This window comes from Sebastes fasciatus, chromosome 24 (genome assembly GCF_043250625.1).
Source record: "Sebastes fasciatus isolate fSebFas1 chromosome 24, fSebFas1.pri, whole genome shotgun sequence".
Taxonomy (NCBI): Eukaryota; Metazoa; Chordata; class Actinopteri; order Perciformes; family Sebastidae; genus Sebastes; species Sebastes fasciatus.
In genome coordinates, this window is record NC_133818.1 from 5,482,225 (window position 1) to 5,507,507 (window position 25,283).

At 38.9% G+C, this 25,283-nt stretch overlaps 2 protein-coding genes across 4 annotated transcripts in view; one reads left to right on the forward strand and one right to left on the reverse strand.

Moving 5' to 3' along the window:
* Positions 1–25,283, reverse strand: part of LOC141762743 (glycerol-3-phosphate dehydrogenase [NAD(+)], cytoplasmic-like) — a 144,325-nt gene that overhangs the window by 33,678 nt on the left and 85,364 nt on the right. The gene's annotated exons all lie outside the window — the stretch shown is intronic.
* Positions 5,039–24,254, forward strand: LOC141762845 (uncharacterized). 3 transcript variants are annotated; one of them, XM_074626925.1, is made up of 4 exons: positions 5,039–5,192; positions 16,765–16,940; positions 20,432–20,714; positions 20,797–24,254. In XM_074626925.1, the coding sequence occupies exons 3-4, from the start codon at positions 20,435–20,437 to the stop codon at positions 22,743–22,745; spliced, it is 2,229 nt and encodes a 742-aa protein (XP_074483026.1). In that variant the 5' UTR covers positions 5,039–5,192; positions 16,765–16,940; positions 20,432–20,434; the 3' UTR covers positions 22,746–24,254. The 3 variants fall into 3 exon arrangements, with proteins under 3 accessions (XP_074483026.1, XP_074483027.1, XP_074483028.1); XM_074626926.1 differs by having other exon boundaries at positions 16,768–16,940; XM_074626927.1 differs by lacking the exon at positions 5,039–5,192 and adding an exon at positions 14,922–15,060.

Genomic DNA, 25,283 nt, shown 5'->3' on the forward strand with positions numbered 1-25,283 from the left:
CTTCAGAAAATAATGTAAATGTCCCACTTTTGATGGGGTAAAATTTCATACATTTTGAAGACACCCCAGGTTTAACTAGTCGATATCACCATGAAACTTCCCTAATTGATTTTTTTTTTTTGTATTACAAGTTTTCTGAAATGTTATGTTTAAAAATGCAAATGAGGCATTATCTTATGAAATATGCGCTAATTTTCATACATTTCCAGAAAAGAAAAAACCTTTGGAATAGAGATATGAATTAAATTGGAAAGTGTGGTGTATATAAGTGCTGTCTGAGAAAAAAAACGAATTTTACAAAACAGCCTTTAAAGATATGGATTGTAAAATTTCATACATTTTGAAGACACCCCATGTGTATAGGGTAAAAAGTTGAACTAATAGATATAACCATGAAACTTCCCTAATTGATTACTTACATTAAGACAATTATTTTTTGCATTACAAGTTTTATGAAATTGTATGTTTAAATATGCAAATGAGGCATTATCTTGTGAAATATATGCAAATTTTCATATATTTCCTGAACAAACATTGTGACATTGGATAAAGCCAGTTTCAAAATTCATGTTTCATTTTGTTGACATATTGGAGTCAAAGGTTTTTAATAAGGGAATCTATTTTCATCACATCATAAATCAGAAAATACAGTATACAGCGATAAAAAAAAACAATTTCCGCCATGTTTTTAGAACTAAAATGTTCTGTAAATCAGGTTATGAATGATATATGAACAATACTCTCTGTACAACCCTTCAGAATATAGAGAGGAATTAAACTGGAAAGTTTGGTGGATGTAAGTGCTGCTGAAGTGGAGATTTCTGGCTCGTAGTCTGAGAAAAAAATAATTTTGTAAAATTTCATACATTTTGAAGACACTATAGGTGAATAGGGTAAAAAATTTAACATATAGATATCACCATGAAACTTCCCCAGTTGATTACTTTCATTAAATCAATTCTTTTTTGTATTACAAGTTTTCTGAAATATTATGTTTACATATGCAAATGAGGCGTTATCTAATGATAACTTTTGATGAATTTAGGAGAAATCTACAGACGCAAATAGAGAAAGTAGTACAATAAATATTTAAATATGTATTTTCAAAATTGACCAATGTATGAAAAACATCACGAGGAATCAGGACACACACAGTTTAACAGAGCATCAGCCTGTTAGCATTACTCACGACTGCGAGCTGCCAATCCACAGATGAAAGGAAGCTGATTGAGGAACAGGAAACAGGGAGCAATAAGAGTCATTGGCAGGGTTTTCTGCGCTCTTCGTGTTGCTGAGGCAACTTGGCCTTGAGATCTGAGTCGCAGGTTAATAACATGAACAGGAAGTCTGCATGCAGACAGGTATGAGGTCAGTATTTCCACGCAGCTGACTGCTTGTTGTTCTCTCTGGTGTATGATGTTGAGAAAACAGTTTGCTGCTCTGGACTCTGTCAAATTGAAAATGACAGCAAGACGGACAATAAAAAAATTAAGAATAGGTCCATGTATTAGATTTAAAAAGTAGTCAAGTTTGTAGGTGACTCTTTTCTGTCCATGTTAACTGACCAGTGAGCGAAGTCATGATTATTTGAATGGCAAATTACTTTAACAAGCACAAATTAGCACAGCGAATTTCAGCACAAAGAAGCTGACAGTAAAATCAGTCAGGGGGTTTCTGGAAACCCAAATGTTTTCTTTGTAAGCAGTTCCTGCAGGGCGAGAACATGTTAAAGAACTGAAATAGCAACACAAACAAAAACACAAAGAATAATTCCTCTAAATGTGAACCAGCTGTTCAGAGTATGCCTCGGCTTGTTGCCTCCACACAGCGAGGACTTGACAAAAGATGAATATTTTCAACATTTTACCCCCAAGGAGTTGCACAAGAGAGCTGCATGTACGCACGAACCAAATCCTGCATTCCCGGAGTGGCTCCAGGGATGGCGATGACGGTTAGTCGGTCAGTTGATCCACCACTGATCTAAAATATCTCAACGAATATCGGAAGGATTGCCTTGTTTTCAGGTCGATTGGATGAAAAGGCGTATGATTGACACGATAATGCGACGTAGAATAAAAAGTAAGAACGAATGCTTATGATGGACAGGTCCAGCAAACACAGGACTTTCAATTAGGAGACCGGTGTTTTGTTTTGTAAGTTCCGTTAGTGACCTTTGTGACCTTTGTGACGTACGTATTCTACTTAGTTTATGTCCTTATCTTACTTAGTTTACGTCCTTATCTTACTTAGTTTATGTCCTTATCTTACTTAGTTTATGTCCTTATCTTACTTAGTTTACGTCCTTATCTTACTTAGTTTATGTCCTTATCTTACTTAGTTTACGTCCTTATCTTACTTAGTTTATGTCCTTATCTTACTTAGTTTATGTCCTTATCTTACTTAGTTTACGTCCTTATCTTACTTAGTTTACGTCCTTATCTTACTTAGTTTATGTCCTTATCTTACTTAGTTTATGTCCTTATCTTACTTAGTTTATGTCCTTATCTTACTTAGTTTACGTCCTTATCTTACTTAGTTTATGTCCTTATCTTACTTAGTTTATGTCCTTATCTTACTTAGTTTACGTCCTTATCTTAATTAGTTTACGTCCTTATCTTACTTAGTTTACGTCCTTATCTTACTTAGTTTACGTCCTTATCTTACTTAGTTTACGTCCTTATCTTACTTAGTTTATGTCCTTATCTTACTTAGTTTATGTCCTTATCTTACTTAGTTTACGTCCTTATCTTACTTAGTTTACGTCCTTATCTTACTTAGTTTATGTCCTTATCTTACTTAGTTTACGTCCTTATCTTACTTAGTTTATGTCCTTATCTTACTTAGTTTATGTCCTTATCTTACTTAGTTTACGTCCTTATCTTACTTAGTTTATGTCCTTATCTTACTTAGTTTACGTCCTTATCTTACTTAGTTTACGTCCTTATCTTACTTAGTTTACGTCCTTATCTTACTTAGTTTACGTCCTTATCTTACTTAGTTTACGTCCTTATCTTACTTAGTTTACGTCCTTATCTTACTTAGTTTACGTCCTTATCTTACTTAGTTTACGTCCTTATCTTACTTAGTTTACGTCCTTATCTTACTTAGTTTACGTCCTTATCTTACTTAGTTTACGTCCTTATCTTACTTAGTTTACGTCCTTATCTTACTTAGTTTATGTCCTTATCTTACTTAGTTTATGTCCTTATCTTACTTAGTTTACGTCCTTATCTTACTTAGTTTATGTCCTTATCTTACTTAGTTTACGTCCTTATCTTACTTAGTTTATGTCCTTATCTTACTTAGTTTATGTCCTTATCTTACTTAGTTTATGTCCTTATCTTACTTAGTTTACGTCCTTATCTTACTTAGTTTATGTCCTTATCTTACTTAGTTTATGTCCTTATCTTACTTAGTTTACGTCCTTATCTTAATTAGTTTACGTCCTTATCTTACTTAGTTTACGTCCTTATCTTACTTAGTTTACGTCCTTATCTTACTTAGTTTACGTCCTTATCTTACTTAGTTTATGTCCTTATCTTACTTAGTTTGTCCTTATCTTACTTAGTTTACATCCTTATCTTACTTAGTTTACGTCCTTATCTTACTTAGTTTACGTCCTTATCTTACTTAGTTTATGTCCTTATCTTACTTAGTTTACGTCCTTATCTTACTTAGTTTACGTCCTTATCTTACTTAGTTTATGTCCTTATCTTACTTAGTTTACGTCCTTATCTTACTTAGTTTACGTCCTTATCTTACTTAGTTTACGTCCTTATCTTACTTAGTTTACGTCCTTATCTTACTTAGTTTACGTCCTTATCTTACTTAGTTTACGTCCTTATCTTACTTAGTTTACGTCCTTATCTTACTTAGTTTACGTCCTTATCTTACTTAGTTTATGTCCTTATCTTACTTAGTTTATGTCCTTATCTTACTTAGTTTATGTCCTTATCTTACTTAGTTTACGTCCTTATCTTACTTAGTTTATGTCCTTATCTTACTTAGTTTACGTCCTTATCTTACTTAGTTTACGTCCTTATCTTACTTAGTTTATGTCCTTATCTTACTTAGTTTACGTCCTTATCTTACTTAGTTTATGTCCTTATCTTACTTAGTTTACGTACTTATTTTCTTAGTTTACATACTTATTTCAATGCCAACCATGACCTTTTTCCTAAACCTAACTAAGGGGTATTGTTTTCTAAACCTAACTGAGTAGTTTTGTCGCCCCCTGCTGGTTCTGCTCCTTCACACACGCATGTAATATTCACACCTCGGCGAGGCAAAACATGACACTGACACGCTATCCTCTGGATATCCTCTTTGGCGTGATACCAGGTTGTGAAATTTGGTACAGATATTCATGGTGCCCAGAGGATAAATCCTAATGACTTTGGTGATCTCCTGAATGTTCCTCTAGCACCACCAGCAGCTCAAATGTTTCAGTAATCAGATTGACATTCCCATCAGCCTTAGCTATACTCTGGGTTTGTTGCTAAATTACAAATATTAGCATCCTATCACTGGAGCTGCAACGATTCTTGCCTTATTTTACTGCTCAAATAAAGGGAGAAAGAACGAGAGTAAAGTAATACTCTACCCTGAAATAACAAGGTTCATTCCCTCGTCCATATTGTCCTAATAGTCCTTAAAGTGGAAATTTAAACATGCTGGGAAAACTCCGTCTCCTGAGGAAGATACAATCGGAAACTCCACAGAACAGCCTCTAAGTGGGCCTCGTGGTTGGCTGGTTTTATCAACTACTGTGTGTGTACTGTGGTAGTCCTCTCAGCTCTGACCTCAGCCGGAGTGAGACCCTGCCCTTAAATCTCTCTGCATGCAAAGAATGCAGCGAGACGTCCAAGTCAAACGAGAATCTTCCTCCTCGTGATATACAGTTGTGCAGCTGATTGGGCCTCCAGTTTGTCTCTAATAACGTCTTCCAGTGGTGGTTTCTCTCTCTCTCTCTCTCTCTCTCTCTCTCACACAGATCCTGTTATCCTCTTTTCTGTTTTCCTCCCTCCTTCTCGTGCACAGATCCAGTGTTTCTCCTCTCTCAGCTCCACCCACCTGCAGATAAAAGCCAAACCCTCAACCAGAGCTGCTGTTCAGCGTCTGTCCCAAACTCCTCAAAGCGTTGTGATACTTCCACCCTGCAGCAGCAGCAGCAGCAGCAGCAGCACACAAAGGTAAGAGATGCATCACCACTGGAACAGCTGGATTAGATGATGTTTTGGTTGGCATGTTTAGGTCAGCGAGCACTCATTAGATTTGATAGATTTTTAATGTGTTTTTCTTGCGTCCGATTGCACTGGATCATTTTCCCTTTCCTCTTGGAAAAACAGGACAAATCACGTCCTGTTTCTTTCTTTTGGGATGGATGCACGTGAGGAAAAAGAACATGCGCAAAATGTTTCATAAGACATTCATAAAGCTCTCTGCTGTGCTGACAGAAGCCTCTGCAGATATAACAGTTTTCCAAAAGCAAAGAACATCCAAAAAGAGACACCTGGGAAGTATAACTCAGGCTTAAGCTTGTTAAAATAAATGCACGGTGCAGCGTCTTGACAGGATTTAGCACCAGTTAATGGAATGTCTTGACATTTGGGTTTTGGATTTTAGTTGCACGTCTTTCAACAAAGAGGGGGAAAAAAGGTGGAGGCGCTTTTTCATCCAGTGTTTGAGGAAGGAAAAATATCCAGTGTTAAAGGTTATTGTAGTTTTAACTACCCTGCATTTAAATGAGAGAAAACAGGATTAAATGAAAGTGGGTTTTAGAGAGAGGCTTTCTGGCAGCACTGAGAAATGAGTCAGAGATGGAAAATTTGGGGTTCAGGAAATCTTTCTTTCTACCTCAAACATGCAGAAGGGAGTGCTTTCAATCAAAAGTTGAGTCAGGCATTTGTGTCCCCTAATGTTCAAAAAGACAAACTTGTGTGCATGCAAACTGACCAAAAGCTCCAAAGCAGCCACATGTTTCACCTCTCTATCCTCTCTATAACGTGATAACAGAATATCTGAGCGTGCACCTGCCAGGAAAACAGTTGGGAATCCCTGTTTCACACCCGACGTGGATTTATCACAATGTTCAACATGCGAGTGGTTGGAAATGTGCATGCAATAGTAGCTCGCAATAGCATCTGTTTCGGAGTAGAAGAGGTGGCTAATGAGCTTCACAGGCCTCTGATGAGCTGAGGTGATAAGTGTCTTAATAAAACTTTAGATCCACCACAACGGTTAGATTTTTAGGGAACTACTTGCATCTGTTTCTAACTCTCAGCTCTTTACTGCAGTTTAAAGTCGATCATGTTTTCCCTGTCTTCGAGAGAAAACTCTTAATTAGGGGAAAATGTGGCTAAGCGGACATAGCTGAGGTTAAACAAGTCGCGCGATTAAGTCGCTGATGGTTTTTGATTACGGTATAAGTGTAATCCTCGGTGCTCTGAGAGGACTGTTGGCATCAGCAAAGTGTGGTATAGCAGCACACTGTTGAAACTCACAAAACAGCGCTGTGCAGATGTGAGGAGGTCACGAAACAGCTCCAAAAATCTACAGCTTTGTGAGTTTAGGCAGCACATTTGGTGTAAGTTATTATCCGCAGTGGTGTCATGTCCGGACCAACCAAGATTCATGCGTGCATTTTTGAATATAAGTTACCGAAAGAGTCAGGAATGAATCATGGAGGCCGGTCTTCACCAAACATGGTCATAGCAGTACACTCGCGTGGTTATGTTTCTGTGTCCAAGGGCCTGAGGGTAGCTGGATCCTGTGAACTCTGAGGTTTGGCCACAGAACGGCTTCACAACTCCAAGATGTTTAACATGTTTCTGCAAACACCAAATCAGCTTGTCAGGAACATGTTGGCCTTTCTTTTTTTGTGCAGAATAAACAAACAAGATATAATATGTTTATCAGTGAGCTTTAGAGGTGCTGGTAGGTGGTTTACGTGGTAGTTTAATCACCAGAGGCCCCAAGATACGATATTATCACCATACTTGAGTATCGAGAGTATTAGAGTATTGCGATTTATTACCTTTTTTCAACTGCAAATTATGCAACATCTGTTTTGTCTAATCAGATACAGTTTTCACTCTGTTCATTTCAGAGGTTTCATTCACATATCTGGAGGTCAGAGGTCAAGGGGCCCCTTTGAAAATGGGCCATGCCTGTTTTTCCTCGCCAAAATTAAGCGTAACTTTGGAGCGTTATTTAGCTTTCTTTCCGACAAACTAACATAACATGCTTGGTACTAATCGATTCCTTTTGTTTTCTAGTTTTCGTACGATACCATGTATATAAGACTGAGCCCGCTACAACCTCTGAAAGAAAGAATAGCAGCCGGGCCCGCTTGTCGGAGAGTGGTATTACTTCTCATCTAACTCTCAGCGAGAAAGTGAATAAGCTTATTTCCCAAAATCTCAGCATTTCAGAGGATGTGAATGTCTCTCGTTTAAAGTTTGTTTTTAAAGCTTGCAGAAGCTGCCGAAACGGTGACGGTTGCAGAAGCAAACCTGCGTCAAAGTTGCACGTTTGAATCCCCAGACTGTGAAGGAAAATCTGTGCCGGGAGCGAACCAGATGCTTCCGTCAGCAGTCTGTGATTTTATATATTTGTCACTGTGTTAATTTCTCTAGACGGTGTTTTCTCTCTCCGTCTCGCGCTCAGACTCCCTCACAGTTCTCACCTACTGAACAGGAAGTGTTTATGTAGCTCAGAGGGAATGTGTCTCTTGATCCTGCAGCTGCAGCCTCTGTGACTCGAGGCCATGTGTCCAAACACTCTCCTGCTACCGTGCAGAGCACTGCAGCCTTAAGAAACGTCTCTGAATATGAAATATAAATCACTTCATAACTGCATTTCGGTTGTTTATCATGTTTCTGCAAGCAATTAATCTCTCACTTTAGCCGTCGTAGTGTGGTATCGTAGTTTACCGCTCTTGAATTACTGCTTTAAAATCTGCAGATTTACTGCAAAGTATCTCTTATCTGAACTCCTAAGTAGACAGAGTCGTAGCTCTTATTATCCCTCGTAAATACTCCACTGCAAAAACATCTGGACAGTAGGGAAAGGGAGGATCGTATTTTTTCTCTGAGTGGCGTATTTTACGGTGTGACTGCATAACGCATTAAGCTTCCCGGGACTGTCGTCATATCCCATTACTGTCACCGGTCAGACGACGCATGCATGTTGCAGCGAGGACTAAACGATCCCGGGCCAGTTTATGATCTCAATAAATTGATATGTGTGTAAGAAAAGTTTGTAAATGCAGCCGACCGAGAAGCCCAGTCACTCCGTGCATTACGTAGAGTTAGAGAACGCTCCGGGGGAAACCACCATCAAAGTGAAAGTCAGTCATAAACTTTAAAAAACTCTCTCTCAAAGCGACATATAATCACCACCCAGTCATTTATTTATATTAAAAACGCTCTCACCCTCCAAATTTCACCAATTACTACTCCTCTGGAAGGTTTGCCCATTTGTACTATATGTCTGATGTCCAAAAGCATTCATTTTAGGGATGCTGGAATTCATACAAGGTATTTGTGGTCAATTTGTGATGGAGCTTTTTTGGCATTTTTGTGCCTTTTATCAGATGAACTGGCAGCGGTGGAGGAAATATTCACATCCTTTATCCAAGTAGAAATACCAAGAAGTAATCACAGCAAAATGTATCAACTTTAAAAGCAGTAATTTTGCAGTAAAATGGCCCAGAGTGACTGATGTATTATCATATATGACATTATTAGATTGTTAATACTGTTGCAGCTTCTGGCGAGGAAAAACTGCCATGACCATTTCCAAAGGTGTCCCTTGACCTCTGACCTCCAGATATGTGAATGTAAATGGGTTCTATGGGTACCCACGAGTCTCCCCTTTACAGACATGCCCACTTTATGATAATCACATGCAGTTTGGGGCAAGTCATAGTCAAGTCAGCACACTGACACACTGACAGCTGTTGTTGCCTGTTGGGCTGCAGTTTGACATGTTATGATTTGAGCATATTGTTTTATGCTAAATGCAGTACCTGTGAGGGTTTCTGGACAATATCTGTCATTGTTTTGTGTTGTTCATTGATTTCCAATAATCAATATATACATACATTTGCATAAAGCAGCATATTTGCCCACTCCCATGTTGATAAGAGGATTAAATACTTGACAAATCTCCCTTTAAGGAACATTTTGAATTGAATTTGCGATTAATTGTGATTAAATATTTTAATCGATTGACGATTTGTTGGGAAATATTGAATATTTTTTTTATTTTTTGGTCTTCGAGTTATGATTTTAATAAAAGGGGGGAAATGTCTCTTTGGTGGAACTACTAACAACTTATAGACATCTGTAACATAACAATACACTTCTTTTGTAAAGGGGTCAGTTTGGAAACAACTAGTTTAATCTTAAACAATCTTTTGTATTTTATAATTTTATCATATGTTGTTTTTAGGGCTGCCTCCTCTTAGTCGATTCGTCAACTAATCGGTCGTTTTGGTCGTAGTTGACTAAGATTTCTTTAGTTGATTAGTCGTTTTTTTATGCTTTATTTCCAAGAAACTTATGAGATCTGTCGATTAAATCAACTAATCGATTAGTCGTTAAAATAGTCGACAAAAGATCTTAATCTGAAAGTAGCTATAGTAAGCTATCGGATAATAAAAAGTGAAGTACAAGTACTTCAAAATTGTACTTATGTGCAGTACTTTATGTACAGAAGAAGACAACATGTGGCCTGTTGCAGAGCGCGGGCTGCTCTTTGCTGATTTATACAGTTCAGTACATGAAATATATTTATGCAGCTGCACAATTCCCCGCTGGAGTCTGTGGTTTAAACACAGTACGAGTGATCAGATCTGATTATTGGCCAAAACGTTGTTATTGCCTATAAAAATAATCATTCACTAGTGGAGTGTCCCTCTGAGAGCCAGTGCAAATACGAGAGAAAAAAAAAAGTGACGAAACCGCATGACGTTCAGGAGAAAACTTGGATGAAGTTTGGAACAATCTGCGTGTTTCCTTCCTGCTGTGCGAGACGTCTTCAGAGTAAACATTCACATTTAAAAGTGCAATCTTCCCAAACAACTTCAGTAAAAACCTGAAGTGCTTCTTAGTTCTGAAGTGCTGTTAAACCGTCGTCCGCTGACACCAGATACTCTGTTTTGACAGAACTCAAAGCTAATAGGAAAATAATTCCCTTCCTGCTCCGATATTTTGCCTGAAATGAAAATTGTGGCCAGACATTGGGTGACTTGTGGTTCCCAGAGCTATAGGAGGGAGAAAATCTGTCAATGAGATGGGTGAAGAGGTCGGATAGACTGTGTGTGTGTGAGTGAGAAGGAGGTGTAAGCATGTACGTACGTGTATGTTAAAGGTCAGAGCAGCAGTAAGCAAACACTGCGGTTGAAACTCATCTGGATGCCACTTCCTCTCGTGGCATCAAATGTGTTCCCGCCTCAAAACGACGCTTTTCAATCCGCCTAAATGTCAGCTGACCCTTCGTCTGCCGGGTTTGAGACTGTAGACGCCCCCCAAAAAAGGGGAGTTCGCCCTGCAAAGAGATCGAGTAGGTGTGAAGGAATGCTGTAAAATAGGTCGCAGAGGAACCGGAGCAGACGAGGAAAACTCCCCTCCGTGATAACCTGAGTTGTGGCGCGAAGACTTGATGATTGAGGCGAGATAAATCACCTGCTCGGGAGACAAAGAAAAACAGCTTCATGTCCAGAGTATTCTCAATATGACTTGTGGTTTGTGAGAATAACGCAGTAAGAGGCTGTTGCAGATGGAAAATGGCAGGCGTGATGCACAACGTCCCGTATTAATTACACCAAAAACAAAATAAATCCGATCGTACAAAAGGGGTTTAAGTCGGCCAGCAAACGTCAGAATAATTTGATCTTTTGTTGCCGTTGGAAGCACGTTCCAGTCCGGGGAAAACACCAGTAAACAACACTGACTGATACAAGTATTGATGGCTTGAATTCCCAAGTGAAAAACAGAGTTTGGTGCCCTCTTTTGAACCTCACTGCTGGCTTTATTTGCAGTGAGATTCATAACTTCTTTGTCTGACATGTGCTGTCTAAATGTTATAATCTATAAAAGTGATTCCTTTACATCAACTGTAGAAAGATGCATCTACAGTAAACCGTGTTATACTGTGTATTTAGGAGCAGGGCTGCAGAAAGATACAGGATACTGTAACTGTACTGATAAAAACAAGAAGGATAAAAACACGTAATAACATAAAATCTTTTGGTCTATGAGATGTCAGGAAATAGTGAAAACTCTCCTTCATCATCAGTACCCAGAGCCAAAGGTGATGTCTAAGTATTGCATGTTTTGTCCGACCTCAAAGATGTTTAATTTATTATCATATAAATCTAAGAAAAGCAGAAAATCCTTACATTTGAAAAGCATTTTTAATAGGGCTGCTGATTAAAATAGTTGATCGCGATTAATCTCACTTTCTTTAATTATCGCTTTAACGTTAACGCTTCATTTCTTGCATTCTTATGCACCAATTTGATGTCTTTTCTGCATCAAGTTAGAAAAGTTGTGCATGACGGGACATTTTTTTTATGTAAAGAAAAACACAAAATTCAGGTGACAATTCAAAATATTAACAAGAATATAGTGGAGAAGTAAGCCTCTCCGTCATTCTGTATTGCTTTTTAGGTCATTTAATACAGTGACATCAAGTTGTAAAGAATGTATGCAATCCCAAGACTGTTTAGGGACCTCAGTACGCAGAAATATTCAAATACTAGGGCTGTTTATCTGTTCAAAATGTACCTAAAAGGGAGATTTGTCAAGTATTTAATACTCTTATCAACATGGGAGTGGTCAAATATGCTGCTTTATGCAAATGTATGTATATATTGATTATTATAAATCAATTAACAACACAAAACAATGATAAATATTGTCCATAAACCCTCACAGGTACTGCATTTAGCATAAAACAATATGCTCAAATCATAACAAACTGCAGCCCAACAGACAACAACAGCTGTCAGTGTGTCAGTGTGCTGACTTGAGTATGACTTGCCCCAAACTGCATGTGATTATCATAAAGTGGGCATGTCTGTAAAGGGGAGACTCGTGGGTACCCATAGAGCCCATTTACATTCACACATCTGGAGGTCAGAGGTCAAGGGACCCCTTTGAAAATGGAAATGATCAAAAAAGCATCTTTAATCTCTTGTGACTCTCGCCTGCAGAAGCTCAAGCTGCAGTGTGAGCACAAGAGAATAACAGTAGATGTGGAGTGTTTTTCTTATAAAGGTCAGGTAATAACAGCAACAACTCTCACACATGCATGCAAATAGTCACACAGGTGCATTCCCCAGATGTTGTCTTGGCGCTGACGCTACCTCTGTCAGCTGATCGCTGCATTCCTTTGTGTTTGTGTGTCTAAACGTTTTCGCACTGACAGAAGAGTTGCATGTATTCTGCATTATTTCGAGGTGTATTTTATAGAAAGCCAAACCCTAGATAAGTAGGTGTCAGTTTGTTTTCAGCTGCCCACTCTCACTGGAAAAGAAAGACCCTCTGCAATCAGTTTAAAGCACAAAAGCCAGGCCTGACCACGAGCAATTAAGACATGGCACCCGTATCTGTAAGCAATGACACGCCTCCGCTCCTCATCGTTTGTTTATCGAGCTGTCGAGTCCTCCCATCTGGAATCGGTCAGCGGAGGAACACAAGAGGAGAAATGGAAATTTGATTATTTTCAAAGCCGAGCTGGAGGTGATAAAAGACTTGTGGCTCATCACCAAGCGGGGCCGGTCTGTGGTTGTGAGTGTTGGCGAGGAGGTTCAGAGGGAACCGGCAGCCATCGGGGGGTTTGCCATCAGGCGAGAGGCTGAGGAGGTGTCTGAGGAGTTTTCATGCACAAGATGAAAGATTTAACAAAAAAGAAGTTGTTCGAAAAATCTTGTTTGGTCTGTTGGTGAGATTTAAGGATGTCAAGTCAAGATATTTATCATCAAACCATCTGAATACACATTTATATATATATAGTGGGATGACATATTGTTCTTTCAGCAACATGTTGCAACAATAACACAAAGCAGGGAAACAAAGGACTGCATTTTCTAGCAGCCAATAATGCAAAACCAATATATATATTATCATGTGAACCCCAGCTGTCTAATAGTTGCCAGAGATTGTTCTATTGTAGTCCATGTTATGTGTGCTTTTGTTTGGATGGTTGGATGAAAAAAACTGTTTTGGCTCCAAGAAGTGACGGCACTTGGCCAAGAAATAGCCAACTTGTCGTTTGTACACGTCGTTTTTGTTAATTAGTGAGCTTTAGAGGTGCTGGAAAGCAGATTTCGTCACCTTTGGACAGAGCCAGGCTAGCTGTTTCTCCCTGTTTCCAGTCTTTGTGCTAAGCTAAGCTGCAATATTTTACTGTACAGACGTAGGCTACGTTCCAAATAGCATACTTTTTCTTTTTTACTTTTAGTACACACTGCAGCTGCCCTTACAAAGTACGCACTGTTGCATGCAGTATGCATGCAATTGGGACATTCGTCATGATATTGTATCTTGAACTTTGACCCTCTTGCTCATATAACATAAGATGGAACTTTATTAATCCCAAAGGAAATTCTTGTGCCAGAGATTTCTCAAAATAACAAGTTCAAGTGTATAAAATACAAGTTTATAAAATAAAAGTACTATTTCTAGCACCAGTGCCTAATAGAATAACAATTAAGTAAGTAAAATGAGTATATAAGATAATTATAATAAAAAAGGTAAAGTAAGCTAAAAAACAGAAAAGAAGTAATATTGCACATATTGGACATTAATATTGCACACTATGAACAGTGATATTGCACATATTGGACATTAATATTGCACACTATGAACAGTGATATTGCACATATTGGACATTAATATTGCACACTATGAACAGTGATATTGCACATGAGAATCGAAAAAGTAGTATTGCAAAAAAATCTTAATATTACGAGAATAAAGTCATAACTTTACGTGAAAAAAGTCGTAATATTACGAGAATAAAGTCATAACTTTACGAGAAAAAAGTCGTAATATTACGAGAATAAAGTCATAACTTTACGAGAAAAAAGTCGTAATATTACGAGAATAAAGTCATAACTTTACGAGAAAAAAGTCGTAATATTACGAGAATAAAGTCATAACTTTACGAGAAAAAAAGTTTTAATATTGTGAGAATAAAGTAATAACTTTACGAGAAAAAAAGAAAATAACACGTAAAATTACTACTTTATAATATTATGACTTTATTGGCTCTGGAGCCGCAGGTTGCAGACCCCTGGTATAGCATAACATGCTGAGTATTGAGAAATACTTAAGTACTTGTAAGAAGAAGTTCAGTAGCTGAAAATACTTAAAGATGCTTACCCTGTCTGGTGAAACTGACCCAATAGACGTTATTCACAGCGGACAGTTTGACTTGTCATAGCAGGAAAAGCACAGGTGTGTTTCATAACATTAACGCTGGCTGCATCCCACATAGTGAGCCTTCAACACCATATGAATGCATGCACCTTTAATGAGACTAAACTCTCCAGTTCCTGGTCGGAGTTATTTAGTTATAAAACGTCGGCCGTACCGTGAAAGATCAGACATTACATGGAATTTCAGCTCCGAGGGGCTTTTTACTTTAAACAGCTCAACAAAGCTTTGCCCCATCACTACACGCTAGCTGAAGTTATAATTGAAAGCTTATGTTGTGCTGGAAATTACCTGTTAAATCTTCAGAAACAGGAGGAGGAGGAGGAGCCTGAGCGATGGAAATAAACCAGGAAAAGACTTTATTTGGTGTGTTGCCATACAGGGAAGTCAAAGCTAAACATACAGACAGTGTAATGTGCTTCAATAGACCTGTTTCACAGGGTGGGAAAGAAGAAAACTAGACTTAAACATCGTCTCTAAGACATTAGGTCACCACTGATGAGGCTCTGAAGCTGCATCCAACAGCTACTCATGCATCTCGTCCAGTAAATGGAGTAGGATGTGTTTTCGTCTGCTCTGTTAGCCGTGACGACTTGACGTATCCTTGGAGGTCGGTGGGAACATGTGTTTCAAAGCACCGCTCCGTCCGTCCTTGTTTTGCTTTCTTATTGTTTTTACGGAGGTTCCTCGCCAAGCATATGTTCCCTTTCTTTGTGCATGCAGAGAATAGGTTGCATTGTGGGACTTCTAGGGGGTTTCACCACGGCGATGATCAGTTTTAACATCCCCATGTGTGAAATCATGTTCAATTTAGAGGATCAATACTTGACGATGAATCCCCGGCTGCTTTTATATCTGAAAAAGATGTTTAATAAAGGTTTTGTCAAGCACTGGAGTTTGGAGAAAAGTACCAAAAAAGGCTATTTAGTCTGCTCATAATAGCTGCATGTGGCATTTAAACACTCAGTTGCTTTCAATTTAAGCTTTTTAATTGTACCTGTAACTTTTTATTGCTCCGTTTTCTCTACAAAACATTCATTAGGAATTTAATAGCACACATTTAGTGTTTTTGCTAAGACTCCCCACATCTCCCATGATTGTCCATAGTTAGTTTTATGTTTTAAAATGTACCTTGAAGGGAGATTTATCAAGTATTTAATCCTCTTATCAACATGGGAGTGGGCAAATATGCTTCTTTATGTGAAACGTATGTATGTATTTATCATTGTAAATCAATTAACAACACAAAACAATGACACATATTGTCCAGAAACCCTCACAGGTACTGCATTTAGCATAAAACAATATGCTCCAATCATAACATGGCAAACTGCAGCCCAACAGGCAACAACAGCTGTCAGTGTGTCAGTGTGCTGACTTGACTATGACTTGCCCCAAACTGCATGTGATTATCATAAAGTGGACATGTCTGTAAAGGGGAGACTCGTGGGTACCCATAAAACCCATTTACAGACACGCATCTGGAGGTCAGAGGTCAAGGGAGCCCTTTGAAAATGGACGTGACAGATTTTCCTCGCCAAAATGTAGCGTAACTTTGGAGCGTTATTTAACCTCCTTTCCGACAAGCTGGTATGACATGGTTTGTACCGATGGATTCATTAGGTTTTCCAGTTTCTTACGGTGCCAGTATCTTCACAAAATATAAATATGATTCTGCCGCTGTGGTTATGGATGAACAGTGAAACAGATCAGAGGTCAGTTACAGACTTCAGTTGAATGGATTTCAGTCTCTCAGGTGGACAGTGTCTGCTGTCTCTGTCCATGGTGCTGGATCTATACATTGTTTAGAGCATCTTTTACTATGAGAGGCCTCTGAGTTCAGCTGGATGCAATGACCAAAAAACAGAGGATTTAAAATGATTATTAAGTCTTTCATATGAGGTTTTGTTTGCTGCATATTTACTGTATGAATATGATGTGTGACTGTAAGAAAAAATGTCATATGACTAAGATGTCATCTTTAATATGTTGCTGTTTTGTTGTGAACATTGTAGCCGGAGACTTCTCAGTTCTCTTACAAAGCCCAGATTTAAAGCAGAGGATGTTATATATTGATTCTCAGCTCCTAGACGGGCTGCACACATACCGCTTTATAACTTTACAGTTCTGCTACATTTATTTTTAATGCCTCGGTCCCTGTATTCCTCCAGGAATGAGGTGTGTCTCCGCATAACTGTATCAAGGCCAAAATATGTCTACCAGGTGGAGATGGCAGCTTAATGTTACAAACCCCAGGCCTCCGCGAAAGGTCACCACCTGACATTCATCCAACCTGACATCCATATTTTCACAGCAGGACTGCAGCTAACACCTGGCTGGATTCCACGCATGGCCGCCGTCCCACTCATGCCTTGGAAGAGACCCAGAAGAGCGACCTAAAGCGAGGGGAAGTGGAGGAGAAACCAGACGAAGGAGGCGCGGGCCAGAGGGAGCGACGAGCTTCGGTTTGAGAGGAGGAGAAACCTGAAAGTAAGAGAATTTGTCATTTTGCATGGTGGAACCTGTGGCTGTAAACTGACCATAAAAGATTAAATTAAATCAAATTAAAGGGTGATTCGCATGACAAAATCTGTTTTGTACATTTCTTTTGATTTGGTACAAAATGTATTTGAAACTTTGTACAAAAAAACACGTCACCTGAGTTTATGTACATATAAAGTTATGAGCAGCAACATACTGTACAGAACTGATTTGAATATTACCTGAACATTTTGGATATTTTAGCTAAAATAAGTATGGTACAATTATTGGTTTGAGTTTTAAGTTTATTGATTTATGATGTCAAATAGGAATTGCAACAAAATTACACTAAATATGAAATTCATATTTATCTTTTATTATGGTAATTTACAGGGCCGGCTCTAGCCCTTTTGTTTTTTTGGATTTGGATTCGGAGTCCCTCCTTTTTAAATAAATAATCAATTGGTCCCTGATATTGTTGGCTTAAAAGTGTTTTGTCAGTTTCACAATAATTTACACTTTTATTAACAAATAAAGTGTGGCTGGGCAGATGAAAAAGTGTGAGAAAGAAAGGGTGAAAAGTTTGATTATTTATTTATTCATTTATTCATTTATTCATTTATTTATTTATTTATTTATTTATTTATTTATTTATTTATTTATTTATTTATGTATTTATTTATTTATTTATTTGGTTAGTTATTTAATTATTTATCTGTTACCTCAATGCAGAAAATGAGGAAGTGCACCTACCGGCATTTATTTTATTTTATTTTATTTTATTTTACTTTATTTTATTTTATTTTATTTTTAATTTTTAATTTTTAATTTTTAATTTTTAATTTTTAATTTTAATTTTATTTTTTTATTTTATTTATTCATTTATTTATTTTATTATTACGGGGTTTTTTAGATGGCGATCAGTGCCCCCCAGAAAGTGGCGACCCATAGCCAACCACCTATATGACCTATGCCTTAAGCCGGCCTTGGTAATTGATCATCACAGCCATAATTAGAAATTTAGAAATTTACCGAGTATTTAAAAATAAAAAATGTTAATTGTGTCTCCCTACAATATGATCTAAATGTTATTTAAAGCATTTTTTTGCAGCCAATTTTTAAGATATTCACATTATCACAATCAGCCTTAACTTTAAGTTTAACTTCAGTTTATTTTTTTGTTCATACTCTGATCCCCATTTGTGTCTATAACACACTAATTGTGCAGATGAACTAGATCAGGAGATGCGTGCTATGAATATTGTACAGTAGAAATATTCCGCCTGCTTGCTTTTTTAATAATTGCCCAAAAAAATGTGTCTTATTTTCCAAAATCTTTGATCTCTTTGGTCCTGTTTCAGGACATACAAATACCCCGGCGGAGGAAAACATACATTCACCCATCGCTGTTTATTTTCCCACCGTGCTCTTGGCAGCACTTAGCCAATCTCTTTAGCACGGACATGTTTAAAGGATTACCGTGTGTTCAGAACTGACCACGTCCCCTGCGGGGCCTCCTTAATTACCATATATGTTTTAGCAGCATGTGCTTTGTGTAATTCACCTCAAGGATATGAGACTCTGAGGCTTTTACGCAGTATGTTTGAATAGATATGTAAACAAGGGGAAGGAAGGTCAGGCTGTTTCGGTTTGACCACAGTGGCTTTCAGAGTTTCTTGACTCAGCTGGAAGATGGAAGAGCACAGCCTGCTGGTCGTGGACCAACATGAAGGCTGCTTTTAACTTAAACGCTGTGTGTACAGTATGAATCCTAGTGGTGTAAACACACTGCAGGACTTCTTTCAGCTCTTATTTCTGGAAAGTAAATGATCAACTTGAACATCTGGAGAAAGATTGTTGATATTTGAACAAATACCCACTTCCAGATTTACCATCATCTCGCTCCTACTGACCCTTTACCGTGTCCTGTGCACGAGAACGCCACCTATTACAGACTTGCTGTAACAGTCTTGTGTGGCTTTGTTTGTTTCCCATTAACAAAGCCAGGGCTGTGTATGAACTCCGGATGAATTTTTTTCAGTGCACACAAAGCACCCAGGAAGAGCGCCAGGTATTGAAGCCAATTTTCGTAGTGGCCAAACGGTGGAATTACAACTTCCGTGTCCGTCAGGTGATGCCATTGGACCAAAAAAGGCTTTTTCCCATACACTAACATTGGCCAAACGGTGGAATTACAATTTCCGTGTCTGTCAGCTGATGCCATTTGGCCAAAAAACGCTTTTTCCATAGACTAACATAAGAGACGTCTATAAATCAGCAGTTTTTTTTTAGTTAAATCCACTTCTTGAAAGTTATAAAATGCACGTATAGTCAAATATAGAGTTAATTCCCTCGGCATAATGAACTGCTGTTCACGTGAGTGAGCCGAGACCGAGCAGTTGGGAGGTGGAGTTAAAGGAAATGCTAGAGCGTATTCTTTACGGGACCATGGATGCGGAAGCAGTGTGGAAGATTCGGGTAATTTTATATTCGTCAGTCGAGCCAATTTGGCTTCATGCGCCATTGATCAACTTTCATAGGAATGAACGGGACGCTGCCTCCAACGCTGTATCCAGTTCTCTTAATGCAATGTTCTCTTCAAACAATGTTTGTTTGACAATGATTTCAATATTTTAGTTACAAAATCAATGCACGAGAAATTGTATTTTTACTTTATAATATTTTTGACTGTTTTTGATCGTGACTTGACTTTGGATTCTTTTCTGTTCTCTTATTTACATTTTTATTGATCTTATTTGTTATTATCTACTTGATCATATTACATTATTATAATAAAACTGCTCCATTTGTAGTCAAAATTATGCAATTTAGTTGTTTTTTATTGATTTTATACTGTGCACAATGGTAGAATGTGATGATGCACAGGGTAAATGTCATGGCCCAAGGCTCCATTGTGTGCACATCACCTCCTGTAGTAGATATCAGTAGTATTTTAGAGCCAGATTCCCTTTCAAGAGATAGAAAAAAAACATTTGGCACACTTTGGGTATCCAAGTGGCCAAATAGAGAGTCCGCCTGGTCCTATCCTGACTAAAACCTTTGTAGAATCTGTGTGCTTTGTGTTATTTATATCTACTTTGGCACAGCTGTAGTCAAGGAATTGTTGAATGAATTCAGTGGCATCTCTGTGCATGGCATCATTGCTATAATGGTGCTATCCACCGTATGATCTAGAAAACATTTTAGGCGAGGATAAAAATGTACATTTTTACTTTGGTTCATCACAATTTACTCGGGCATAGTAACAGTCACATTGTTACTCACACTGGGGATGAATTCTCTGAGGTCGTACCTATCCATAGAGACCAAGATCATGCAGATAGACCTGCTAGTTGTGCAGCTATTCTTCATTTATTTGGGGTATATTTGTCTAGGGGAACCACACCTTCTAGCAGGAGAAGCCAGGATATCTTAACCAGGCTGCACAAAGAGGTTCATCTGCATAGTTACATTTATACCTATTTTCTTCTCCACTGCAGGAAATGGCGGCTGTACCCCTCCACTCTTTCTATCCACTCATCGCAGCGTTCCAGCTGTGTTTATTACACCTGGCCCACGGCGGGGCGTATTATGGACACAAACAGCCGCCTCCACAGCACCCACCGTTGCCGCAGTACAACGACGGGTTTCCTCAGCAGCAGTTTTTGGGGAACGAGATGCCACACCTGCCTTACGGCAAAGAAGTGCTGCCTCAGTACGGAAAGGAGCTTCCTCAGCTGCCGCTGCAGATGGGCAAAGAGAGGCCGCTGATTGAAGGCAAAGGTGAGTCAGCTGGTGATGTAATTTATTGATCAGAGTTGATTGATTTGATCAATATTCACCAAAAGTTCCCTCTTGTTTACAGGACAAACATTCCCTAGAGGGGCTAAAGGTCCACCTCCTCCTGGTCCTGGTGGAGAAGGTCTCAGAGAGGGACCTCAGGGAGTTCAGGGTCCCCCAGGACCAGCAGGGCCGCCAGGACCACAAGGCCCCCCTGGGCTTCCAGGCCAGGGATTGCCGGGGCTACCGGGAAAGCCAGGGCCTCTTGGTCCTCAAGGCTACCCAGGACTCGGAAAACCTGGCATGCCAGGATTGCCAGGAAAACCTGGAGGACCTGGATTACATGGAGCAAAAGGTGACCTTGGTCCTTATGGTGGTGAAGGACCAACTGGACTTCCTGGGCCTCCAGGGCTCCCAGGTCCCCCTGGACTCCCGGGGATTTCAAGATCAGGAGGTCAGGGGCTGCCCGGCCAGCTGGGTCCTCTAGGGGAGCCTGGCCAAAAAGGTCCACCGGGGTTTCCTGGTCCTTCAGGCTCCAAGGGAGAGAAAGGACATAGTGTACCTGGTTTGCCAGGTTTAATGGGGCCCAATGGACCACCAGGTCCACCTGGAAATGTAGGCATCCCTGGAGTTGGCAAACCTGGCTTGAATGGTTTTCCTGGACAACCAGGGATACCAGGAAAATCTGGTCCTCCTGGAGAGTCAGGACTGGCAGGGCAACCTGGTGAAAGAGGCCAACCGGGACCATCAGGCTTGCCGGGAATTGGAAAACCAGGAAAAGATGGTTTCAGAGGGCAACCAGGACCTTCTGGAGGGAAAGGGGAATCCGGCCCTTCTGGTTTAACAGGGGGTCCAGGCTTGCCAGGATATGGTAAACCAGGGTTTCCAGGACCTAAGGGTCACAAGGGACATGCTGGTCTTCATGGACCTCCAGGCCTAAAAGGTGATAAAGGTCATGGAGGTCTTCCAGGTGTCATTGGTTCCACTGGTGCTAGTGGTATACCTGGCCCACCAGGACCAATAGGGCCTCCCGGTAGTCTTGGCTTCCCAGGGCAAAAGGGAGAGGATGGTGTTTGGGGATCAAAAGGAAATCCAGGAATGAAGGGTGATTTAGGGCCCCCAGGTCTTCCAGGACAGCCAGGACAGTCAGGTGGGGGTGGACAACCAGGAACAAGAGGTTTACAAGGGCCCATTGGCCCTAAAGGAGAATCTGGTATGAGGGGTTCACCTGGTTCCCATGGTGCTGCAGGATTAACTGGACCAAGAGGAGAGGGGGGGCAATCTGGAGAGACAGGCTACCAGGGACCACAAGGTATCCCAGGGCTTACAGGACCAGGGGGACCACTTGGACCTCCTGGGATGCCGGGGCCAAAAGGCGAAACAGGCCTACCTGGTAAAAATGGCTATCCTGGTGAGGGAAAGCCAGGACCCCATGGTCATATTGGTCCTCAAGGTAACCCTGGGCCAAGTGGCCCTTCTGGACTTCCAGGGCAACCAGGACAACCTGGACCCCCTGGTCCTGCAGGACTACCTGCTGCATCTCCTGACCTCGGACGGATCCTCCCCGTTACCGGCCCGTACACGGGCCAAAAACAAGGTTACAAGAAGAACGGAGGCAACATTGGTGGAAATGGCGTGGAGATGCCCGCGTTCACGGCGAAGCTCACGACTCCGTTCCCTCTTGTTGGCTCTCCGGTCATCTTTGACAAACTCCTGCACAACGGCAACCAGGACTACAATCCCCAGAATGGTGTTTTCACCTGTAGCGTACCAGGGGTCTACTACTTCGCCTACCACGTCCACTGCAAAGGGGGTAACGTGTGGGTGGCACTGATGAAGAACAATGAGCCGGTGATGTACACGTATGATGAATACAAAAAGGGCTTGCTGGATCAGGCATCGGGGAGCGCCGTACTCCCGCTACGACAAGGAGACTCTGTGCATATGCAGCTGCCATCTGACCAGGCGTCCGGACTTTATGCTGGTCAATACGTCCACTCCACGTTCTCTGGATACTTATTGTACCCGATGTAAGAAACGTGTACAAACAGAGGCGAAAATAATGACACACTGATGGTATCTTTTACCATATTTATGGTCTCAAAGGTACAACGTAGGTCAAGTTAAAGGGTTTACAATGAGTGGTGGCAGAATAATGTGTTTATACATACTTCATTGAATTATCCTTTGCATCAAAATTTACATATATCATCAAAAATTATGCAGTTATGAAATAATCTGGTCATATGATATATACGAGGTTTCATGTGAGGGTTGTGGAGAGCAGAGGTAAAAAAAAAAAAACTTGTATGTTTACATTGTGCATTTATTCTTATATCCATCCACACACAATATACCAGTGTTCATGTCATGGCTGGAATAATTCTTGCAGAATTGTATTCACTTTTCACTAATTTTTTTTGCTTTACAGTTATATACTGTATACTGGGCACATAGGAACATATTGGTTTCATTGTACAATGCATTTACTCACAGCCAAAGACTGTATATAAAGATGGACGATGTGCTAGCTCCTCAAAAGTGAAGCCAAAATATCTTGATTGCCCCCTGGTGGCTGGTTGCAGTATAGGTCATAAGTTCCACCCCCTCCATGTTAGTGGAAGGAAAAAGTCAAAGTATACGTCAAATACATTTTTCCCAAAGATGGTTTCTGTCATTTTAGGTAGTTCTTATCATGCTGATGTATGTTCAAGTGTTCATTTATCTGATAAGTTTGATTTTAATTAGGTATCTGGCTCCAAATGATGTCAAAATCTCCAATTGGCAGCTCCCGTGTCAGGTATATTTTGGCTGTGGAAGTGGAGACGTGTCGTCGATCTTTATATACAGGCTATCAGTACATAATGCTGGGTTATGTATTTAGGGTCATCATACAGTAATTAAGTTATTGTAAGTGTTTTTACGTTATTTTGAAAATGCAGCTTTTTAAAAGAAAATCTTAATACAAATTTTGACATATACATCTGACAGTAAAATAAGTATTTGGGTGAGTTTTTAAATCCAATTTCATACCATATCTCGGTCCACAACAGAAAAGTTTTGTCCACAATTTGGCAGTTTTTGATTCTTTGCTTTTGGCCATTTCATTTGTCTTGTTTTGTTTGTAAGACATGAATTCTTTAAAAGGTTTTTGTCAGTTTGTCAGTATTCTCTGTAATTTATTTGTTTGACTACTGATTATTTGGGATTGTGTTAATTTCTGTGTGTTGACAGTAAATTAATTAATTCCAAAATGCAGAACGTACATGTTCTGTGGCAAAACATAACACAAATATTAAAAAATATGTCCATACTCATACCCATTCATACCACCGTGTGTCAGTTTCTTCTTATTTTGTACTTTATTTCTTCAAACTGTGGATGTGCTGTTTTGGAATAAAATTCTTTTTTAAAAAATCTTCATTTTTTTTCTTTACTTTGGACAATGATGCACAGCATTAAATGATAAACTGTGCCTAAAGTATGTGAATATTGTTGCTTTGATTGGTGTAATATTGGTTTAATAAAGAAATAAAAACATTTGACACTTGTAAAACACTTGATTTTCATTATCATCACATTTGAGCTATGTGCTGCATACAACGGACGTTATCCCATCAAAAATGACTAGTGGTGATAAAAAAAACTGAAAATAAAATTATCCCAAATATTCTAGGCAATCTGTTATGACTAACTTTCTCATCTTTCATTTACATAAGAAGATAATAATTCTTAAAATTATAATTCAGCCTTGGCATGACTGCAATGATGTCATCACAGGCCAAGTCTATGACGTCTGAGTGTAACCTCCATAGATATACGTTTTATATCCACGGTGATCTACATGTAGTGCAATTATAATAATAATATATAATTATAATTTTTCTTTTCTTTTCTTTCTTTTCTTTCTTTTTATTTTGTATATTTGGGGATTCTGGTGTGTAACCCTGAGTGTGACCTACATAGATATATGTTTTATATCCATGGTGATCTACATGTAGTGATGGAAGAAGTACTATATTATTTTTTATTTCATTTTATTTCATTTCATTTTCTTTTCTTTTCTTTTCTTTTCTTTTCTTTTCTTTTCTTTTCTTTTCTTTTCTTTTCTTTTCTTTTCTTTTCCTTTCTTTTCTTTTCTTTTCTTTTCCTTTCTTTTCTTTCATTTAATGAATTTCTTTTCTTTTCTTTTCTTTTCATTTCTTTTATTTCATTTAATTTCATTTCATTTTATTTATTTAATATTTTATTCATTTTCTTTTCTTTTCCTTTCTTTTCTTTTCTTTTCCTTTCTTTTCTTTTCTTTTCTTTTCTTTTCTTTTCTTTTCTTTTCCTTTCTTTTCTTTTCTTTTCTTTTCTTTTCTTTTCTTTTCTTTTCTTTTCTTTCATTTAATTCATTTCTTTTCTTTTATTTTATTTCATTTTATTTCATTTCATTTTCTTTTCTTTTCTTTTCTTTTCTTTTCTTTTCTTTCATTTAATCATTTCTTTTCTTTTCTTTTATTTAATTTCATTTCATTTTATTTATTTCATTTTATTTATTTAACATTTATTCATTTTCTTTTCTTTTCC

Excerpts from the sequence above, each read along its gene's own strand:
- LOC141762845 (XM_074626925.1), top strand. The coding sequence starts at position 20,435 with ATGGCGGCTGTACCCCTCCACTCTTTCTATCCACTCATCGCAGCGTTC. Across the intron at positions 20,715-20,796 it reads GCCGCTGATTGAAGGCAAAG|GACAAACATTCCCTAGAGGG; the intron begins GTGAGTCAGCTG and ends TCTTGTTTACAG.